General features: G+C 38.7%; 1 protein-coding gene across 1 annotated transcript in view; it reads left to right on the top strand.

Moving 5' to 3' along the window:
- Positions 1-230: 230 nt before the first annotated feature.
- TENM2 (teneurin transmembrane protein 2) overlaps positions 231-9,050 on the top strand; it is a gene marked incomplete at its 5' end in the record, with an annotated part of 41,788 nt that continues 32,968 nt past the window's right edge. Inside the window, 5 exons of the mRNA XM_009072047.1 lie at positions 231-441; positions 4,023-4,142; positions 6,278-6,539; positions 7,241-7,508; positions 8,633-8,776. Of these exons, the coding sequence (XP_009070295.1) occupies positions 231-441; positions 4,023-4,142; positions 6,278-6,539; positions 7,241-7,508; positions 8,633-8,776 (1,005 nt within the window). The remainder of the gene's footprint in view (positions 442-4,022; positions 4,143-6,277; positions 6,540-7,240; positions 7,509-8,632; positions 8,777-9,050) is intronic.

Raw genomic sequence — 9,050 nt, 5'->3', positions numbered from 1 at the left:
GGGATTGGTCCTCATCTAGCACTGGTTTACATTCATTGTAATGGTGTTTAACCAGTGTGTTTGAAAGCCTCAACCTCACTGCATTATTCCAATCACCAAGGTTTAGGGCATGGAGGTGTTATGAAGAGTGAGCTTTAACAGTTTTTCTTGGGGCTGTAAGATTGCTATTGGCTATCACTGCGCACTAGCACTGTGCAGACAGCTGAATCTCCATGACTGTTACCTTTCAGATGGTTTGGTCGACTGCCTGGACCCAGACTGCTGCCTCCAGTCCACCTGTCAAAACAGCCTGCTGTGCAGGGGCTCACGTGATCCTCTTGACATCATACAACAGAGCCATTCTGGTTCACCAGCTGTGAAGTCATTCTATGATCGAATCAAGCTCTTAGTGGGGAAGGACAGCACTCATATCATCCCCGGAGAAAACCCCTTCAACAGCAGGTAGCTGCTATAAATATGATACTGGATCTGTGCAGTTGCATTGTATGAGAAAATTTCTCCCACAGATTTTATGCATGTTTTAACATGAGATGCTGCTTTCAGGTGCTTCATACATTTGCATCTCACACTGAGACCACTCTGATGCAGTTTATGAGAAGCTTTTACTTTACAACACTGAGTTTTATTAGCATTTTTACATATTGGCAATGTGTAGAAGAATGTTCTTCTCACTGAGTAGGAGCTTCTGAGGTTTATATTTTATGGAGACTGCAGTCTGGAACAAGGGGAAATGCAAATTAGTTTTGGGTTAAAAGATACTGCATTTTGTTTAGTACCATTAGCATGTTTCAATAATAGAATAACATTTCAAATTATTTTAAAGATACATTAACTTAGAGACTTTTATTATTCATTCCTTATATAAAACTGGTTTATTTCTATCATCAATACATCTGACTATATTTTTTTCTTCTTGTTTTTCCTTTTCTATTCTTGTTCTTCCTATAATTATTATAAATTATGTATTTGTAATGAATCTAAAAGCCAGCACGTAATTAATTTATACTTGATCCCGTTGTAACCTTGCAAGGAGACTGGTGTTATCAATATTATTTAAGTAGGTCTCTATGGAAAGATGCTGATAAATTGATAAATATGTTCCTTATGTGCATATTACCAAAGTTAAAACTGAAGAAAAAACTTCATTTGAGAGAATGCCCAAAAGATTGCAGCCAACTCTTCTCTCTTGGGATTCTGTTACTGATTTACTGGGCAATCCCATCACTGGATGCCCCATCCCTGGAAGTGTTCAAGGTGAAGTTTGATGGAGCTCTGAGCAACCTGGTCTAGTAAAAAGTGTCATTGCCCATGTCAAGGGAGGTTGGAACTAGATGATCTTTAAGGTCCCTTCCAACCCAAACCATTCTGTGATTCTATGATCTGATGAATCAGAGCTCTACACTAGGCAGAAGCTAAGCACTTCGATACTGAGGCTCCTTTGAAAAAAATCTCATCTGAAAATTTAGATTTTTTTAAAAAAATATGTTTTCTGGGGTTCCTAGTGGCAGGAGTCTTGGTTCTGTTTTATTCATGTGCAGGTTTTAACATATCTTTGCAAATGGCATATTAATGATGTTAAAATTGGCCTTAGTGTCTGAGTTGTGATGGTGCTTTTGAGAATTCTACAGCTCAGCTGTTATTTTTGGTACCAATTTTAGGCAAATCTAATGTATAGTGTCAAATCATAAGTTGTAAAACTAAGGGATTTGACTTCTAAAAAGTGCCACAGGGTTAAACTCCCCAAGTTTTACGTATACTGAAGCTGCTGTGTTCTCAAGAAGTAGCTCCCATGAAAGCTAATGGCTCTGTTTGCTTAGCTCATCCTCTCATTCCATTGAAAGACATGAAAAGTGGGACAAAATAGTGGTTATTCTTTTTTCCACTCTTAGAATAAGAAAAAGAAATTATTTCCTAGCCCGCTAAAGCAATAAATAACAAAATTGATTGCAAAAATATTTCAATCTCACTGATCATTTCAGTGCAGAAACAAGGTGAAATGAAGTTTTCAAGCAAAAAACTAACTATGTGTTTTAACGTATTTAAATTCCTTGTTAAAAAGGAAAAAGACCTAATGTATCTGCTTAATTTGTCAGTTACACTTTTGAAAGATGACCAAACAAAGTTTATCCTATGTGTGACTATCAGTCACATTATTACTTCTTATAAATCCAGATTTAAGTTACTTTTTAGCTGATTTTAATATTCATCACGTTCTTTATTTTAGCATTTTAAAAATAAAAAGAAGATTATTGGCCAAAATATTTTTATTCAAATTATTTTCTGAAATATCAAAATTGAAGTTAGAAAAAATTAAATCATGGACATTATTAGTTTTCTTCTGCCATATGATGATTGCTTTCTAAATTTGCTTTCTGCAGAGTTCCCCTAGAGAAGCTTGAATGACTTTCTTCCTGCAACTGTTTCTGTGTGTTTGTACCGTAAAATAATTCAAGCAAAATGAATAATGCCAAGACAATTATCTTGGTCCAATGTGTTCCCAAGTAGATTTTTTCTCAACAGGTGTCAATTCCTATTAAATTCCATATTCTGTTACAAAATGTTGATTTTGCAAATTAAAATCTGACCTGAAGGGTCAAGAACCAATTGAAAGTTCTAAACGAAAAATAACAGAAATGTCTCATTTTCATGAATTAGTTTTTTTGTGTAATATTGAAGAAAATATTGCATCTTTTTCGGAATAAAACCATGAGGAAGTCGTTGTCAAATAGCCAATATAATAAGATCAAGAATTTTTATAACAGCCCCTAGAACATTTCAGAGTCAACAGAATAGACCTGAAAATGATGAAAAGAGCTGTTATGTGCTGTGGTCCAGCTTAATCCCCTTGCCCTACAGCTCAGCCTGGGCCCAGACACCCATGGTGCCTGTTGGTGTGCCTGGAGCCTGCTGAGCTCCGGGGGCAGCCCCAGTGCTGCTGGCACAGCACCAGCTCAGAGACAGGGCTCTTCGTTCTCTGTCTTGCCCTAGAGCTGCAGAGGAGCCTTGGTGGCTCATGCTGAAAGCACAGACAGCTGAATACAGACAAATCTTTTCATCTGCAACTACAGCCAAATGCAGTTTTGCCATCCCTGAGATTATGGGTTACGAGCTCTTAACCCTCTCCCACTTTCTCAGGGTTTTTTTCTCCTGTTTTCATGTTTCCAGTATAGAAACAGAAGACATCTACAGGGAGTTTTTGCCTTTCCATCACCCTTTTACTAAGCAGCTTCCCCCCCCTCGCCAATCTGCTTCTCTCAGGGTAGAGGGAAGGTGGAAGGGAAAGCAGCCAGGGGCTGGAGATTCCTCTCCAGCTGGGAGCAGCAGCACTTTCTGCCTGCTGTGCACTTAGCAGCAGCAAAGCACTCGCCAAAGAGAAAAAACTCACTGTGCCTCTTAGACAAATGACTCATCTTCATCTCCCTTAGGTTAAGCAAAGCTGCTTATCCTGCTGGCTAAGAAAACTCTTTGTTTTGCCTGGGCATAAAGCTGTCCTTAAAACCAAATCCTTCCTCCTCTTGGCAAAGGGCGAAACAAGGATTCCAAATCAGGACAGAATGCAGTGTACAAACATCAGTCATTCCCTGAAGTGAGGGATTATGAGCCTTAACTTGGGAAATTGGTGATAGAAAAAAAGAGATATGGTGTTGCACCATATTTTTCAAGTGTGTTAGACATCCACAGCCATGCTATTGTTTTTCAGCAGGACTGCAGGGTCACAGCTTTGGCCTGGCTGAACGTGAGAGAGCTTTCTACTCATTAGACAATGAGACAAAGCCTTGTTAGACAGGGAAAGCACTAACTTGCATTCTGTATACACATCTCACTTCGTAGATAAGCAGTTTCTTGATTTAGGTATCTAGAAGGAGCTGAGCAATATTGTGATTCCTCAGTATTCTAACAATCTTTGGAGTAAACTGAATTTAGAGGAAATGAGGCACAAGTGTTCCACGACTCAGTTTAGAAACAACATAACTTTGCTTTTGTAATTAACTTTAATACCTTTAATTCTCTTTCTTTTTCAGTCTTGTGTCTCTCATAAGAGGCCAAGTGGTGACTACAGATGGAACTCCTCTAGTTGGGGTCAATGTGTCGTTTGTCAAGTATCCAAAGTACGGCTATACCATCACTCGTCAGGATGGCACGTGAGTGTGTTTGCTTCATTGAGTCCCTGTTTTGTATGTAGTGTCTTTGCTGATTAACAGATGGTGTGATCTAATGGAACCATGTGGTATTGGGCATTGCCTTCCTCCCAGGGCAAAGAGCTATTAAGTAAACACAAAAGTAATTTTTCACATGGCATTTTGAATACTAACTGCATGTAAATACGAACAGGCTGACTTCTGGTAATGACGTGTGAGCAGGCAGACTCCTTTCAGATAAATTGCTCTGTATCTATGAAAACATTTGTGGACTACAGCAATATCCAGCTGAGACCAGAAATATTTGATTTTAAAATGCAGTGCAGGCTAACACTTCCAGGAAAAAAAAAAAGAAGCATCATTATAGAATAGTCTATTTTGTTAAAAGTTCCCTTCTGCCTCTCTTTGCTTTTGAAGATCCACTCTCTTTTGAGTTTCTTCAGGGTAGAATGCAATCAAAAGATTCTAATTGAATATATTTAGACAATTTCCTGCTGTGCAAAAAAGTGCTTTTTCCCCCTTGTATCAGCTGATTTGAAATGCACACAAATTCAGATAAACGAAAGTCAATGTGTCATGGTTTATCTGGTTTACTGGCTGTGGTAACTAAAGCAGTGCATCTGACACAGGCATTGTAAACATTTGCCATTTTATCTTGATCTTGCATACAAACAATTGAATTGAAATAATTAGTATGAGTCAGCTGAGCTATAGGGAGTATTTAAGTTCCACATTTCCCAGAATATTAATCTGTTATAATAAAAGTATAATGTTGATTTTAGTGGTTTAGTAGTGCAGTACATGGTGAGCTGAACTATATTTAAATCTGAATAGATTATTGAAGTAATTGAGTAATTTGTTACATTGCCAGCATTTACATGGAAAAACTGATAGCTACCTTTGTTGTCAGAACAACCAGGAGACATTTTCCTCATTTAGCCCAGGTTTCAAATGCCTGTGCAGCTCCACATTACTGCTGTGATTGTGCAGGGGGTTGGGAGTAAATACCTAATGTCTCTGAAAAATGATAGATCAGTTATCCTGGGGACAGGAAATCTTGTTTGTAGAACATTGTCGTTACTATTCTCTTACTGCCACATGTCACATTCTGTGCTTGATGGACAGGATCTTTTAGGCAAGGGATAATTCACTGTCCAGCTCAGAATGAACTTTGCTTCTCTTCTGGTTCTACAGAAAGGTTACTTGTAATAATAAATGTGGTGGTTTGTTTGTTGGGCATTTTTTAATTATTTAATGCAAATTTTATAATATATTGGAATGAGGTTTGTCCAGGTGACTTCAGTCATTGCTTGTCTCAGCTGGTTTTCAGCTGTTTAGTTGCCAGAGGTTCACATCCCATTATTGAGCGTTCAAAGCATGACATTTAAAATATAATCATGGTCCGTTTGCTCTCCCAGGCCCTGGTGGGATGGGGAGAGAATCAGAAGGATAAAAGAAAGAAAAGTCATGGGTTCAGATAAAAACAGTTTAATAAAGGAAATAAAATAACAATTACAATAAGCTGTAATGAAAAGGAAAATAGCAAAAATACAATGAAATTAAACCCAAAAAAAAAAGAGTGATGCAAATGCAAACCAGTTGGTCACTACCCACTGATGCTCAGCAGCTTTCCCCCTAGTTTATATACTGAGCACTGTATGGTAGCAAAAATACAATGAAATTAAACCCAAAAAAAAAAGAGTGATGCAAATGCAAACCAGTTGGTCACTACCCACTGATGCTCAGCAGCTTTCCCCCTAGTTTATATACTGAGCATGGCACTGTATGGTTGGGTTTATTCCTGGGGTCAGTTGGGGTCAGCTGTCTCAGCTGTGTCCCCTCCCAGCTCCTTGTGCACCTCCAGCCTGCTCACTGGTGTGATGGGGTGAGGAGCAGAGAAGTCCCTGACTCTGTGTAAGCACTGCTCAGCAATGACAAACACATCTCTGTGTTATCGACGTTATTCTCATCCTGAATCCAAAACTCAGCACTATGCCAGCTACTAGGAAGAAAATTAACTCCATTCCAGCTGAAACCAGGCATATACCCATTGCTATAGGTATAGCTATGTCATTAGCCAGGAATACTATTACTGGAATTACTCAGTCCTGTCACTACTAAAGGCCAAATTTTTCTAGGTTTGACTTGGTTGCGAACGGCGGAGCGTCCCTGACCTTGCACTTTGAACGGGCCCCATTTATGAGTCAGGAACGGACAGTATGGTTGCCCTGGAACAGCTTCTATGCCATGGACACACTTGTGATGAAGACAGAGGAGAACTCCATTCCCAGCTGTGATCTAAGTGGCTTTGTCCGTCCTGACCCAGTCATCATTTCATCACCACTTTCAACGTTCTTCAGCGATGCTCCCAGCCGGAATCCCATTGTGCCAGAAACCCAGGTAAGAACAGTGTGAGTGAAAAGGATACAGAAATCAGTGGTGAGATGCCGGTGCTGACCTGAGCACAGTGTCACCACGTGTCCTCTGCAATTGCTGCAGCAAATGCCTTTGTAGAGCTGCATTGGTTCTGACAGGTACCAGCTTTTCTAATGAGGGCTGCAGGAGATATCCCAGGTTTATGTCATCCAGACACATTTATCTTTGACTGCCTTGCACCATCTCATTGTCATACAATATATCAAGTATATCTCTGTATTTCTGTTGACAGCTTAGGTATTTCAAGAGAATTCTGCAAAGGCTTGGCATGTGGTGCTAACTGCAGACTATTTCCTTGTTTGTTACTTAGGACAAAGGAAAACTCTACTGGTGCTATTGTTTCACTGTTGTATTCAGTTATACTTTACTTTATACTGTTACTGGAATTTATGGGTTCCTATGGTTATATTTCTTACCTTTCCATCACATGTAACTTGCAGCAAAAGTATTTGCCCTTTTGCCAACAGTAGGCTCTTAAAAAGATGTGTACACAAACACCAAATAATTATTTGTCAGAAATGATAGCTGAACTGCATCACTGCACTGGGCTGAGGATAACCATTCCCAGTAATAGAAAGTGCTAAATTCATAAGGAAATGCTAGGTGATATTCAGAACAATAATAAAAATCACTAATGTAAAATATTTGATCTTTTTCCTATCCAGGTTCTTCATGAAGAAATTGAGATCCCTGGCTCTAGTATAAAGCTCAGCTACCTGAGTTCCCGTACTGCTGGATACAAATCCTTACTGAAGATCATCATGACTCAGACACTTGTGCCACTGAATCTAATCAAAGTTCACTTGATGGTAGCAGTAGAAGGGCATTTGTTTCAAAAATCTTTTCAGGCATCTCCCAACTTGGCATATACATTTATCTGGGACAAAACAGATGCATATGGTCAGAAGGTTTATGGGTTGTCAGATGCTGTAGGTAAGTCAGCATACACAAGCTGCAAAAGTGTCCAAGTAACACCTGTATTTCTTAGTAAGGAAAAGTGCAGAGATTTCTTATGGAGAAGCAAATATAGACTGAAAAATTCCTGTCTCCCTGACACAATTTATCTTTGCATTACAGTTCTTTTACATGTTAAAGATCATATTCAGAGGGTCTAAACTCCATCAACATGCCTGTGTTTCCTGATTGGTACCTGACCTGGAAGCTTTAGACAAGGCAGTAGGATAAACTGGCCACAGGGACTTAGATGAAACCTAGTCCCTCATTACATTTTTATTTTCTTTCAGTTAACAAATGATCCTGATGCTGGACTGGCTGACAGTCTGCAGTGCATTTCAGTGTTCACACATGCCATTAGGTAGTCTCTTGTGGTAGAACACATTTGAAATGAAAATGCTGTTCTTCTAATGCTGTTCAGTCTTGTAGTTCTACAGCTATTTTTAGTTTGCTTGATTCTAGTGGGTGGGAAAAAGAGCTATCATCAAAATACTTTTCAGTTTTCATTGAGTATCAGAATAATTTTGATACAACAGTGCTAAAACTGAGCATCAGAGCTGTGCCAGTGTGGAAAGAACAGCTTATTTTGAAAAATCTTAATTATTTTCTATATTTTCCAAAAACTGTTCTTTGCTATAGCTTTTCTTTCTTACATTGTTGCATGGGATATTGCTTTCCTGAGTGATACCTAAATGCACATAAATTTTTCACTGCTCTTGTGTATATGGTATGTAAAATACCCTAAATAAATGCTGTGAACATCTGGCAAATTAGGAATTTGATCTTGTCCTGTTTTCCGATGAAATAATTTTATTATATTTTTAAAATTGCATTTCTCACTCATCTCTCACCAAATCAGTCACTTCCCAATGTGAGCTATTAAAATAGAAGTGATCAGATCCCTGCAGAGTACATGTGAATGAAGTTTCAAATTTGTGTCTAGTCAAAGATCTGAATATAATATTTAGAATAAAAGAGAAGAATATAATCACTCCATCTTCTTGAGGAGGCTGGGGAGCTGGAATGCTGAGTGATTTGAATGCGCTCTGGACATTTAATTCAGTGTTTGTTCAGCAAGTATATTAGATTTTATTTTATTTCAGTGTCTGTGGGGTTTGAATATGAGACATGCCCCAGTCTCATTTTATGGGAGAAGAGGACAGCACTGCTGCAAGGGTTTGAGCTAGATCCTTCAAACTTAGGAGGATGGTCTCTGGATAAACATCACGTACTTAATGTCAAGAGTGGTGAGTTAGTTAAATCCATGTGTTTTCGGTCCTTTATGGAGTTTTGTCTGTGAACACTTTTTCTTTGCATTACATTTACACTTTCAAAAATGCAAGGAGTATGAGTCTGTGATAAGACACTGAGTCTCATTTGTCTTTCTCCTTTGCCACCTCTTTGTTTTTTCCTCACTTCTCTGTGTGTTTCCATATCCCGGGCTGAATGCTCCTGATCTTCGTGTTTTACCAGTGACTCTTTGGGAGCTGAATGCTTAGCAAACCTTTCACTTGATCCCTG

The sequence above is a fragment of the Acanthisitta chloris genome, unplaced genomic scaffold, assembly GCF_000695815.1.
Source record: "Acanthisitta chloris isolate BGI_N310 unplaced genomic scaffold, ASM69581v1 scaffold1463, whole genome shotgun sequence".
NCBI lineage: Eukaryota > Metazoa > Chordata > Aves > Passeriformes > Acanthisittidae > Acanthisitta > Acanthisitta chloris.
The sequence above is the reverse complement of the archived record's forward strand: the minus strand, read 5'-3'. Positions and strand labels throughout refer to the sequence as shown.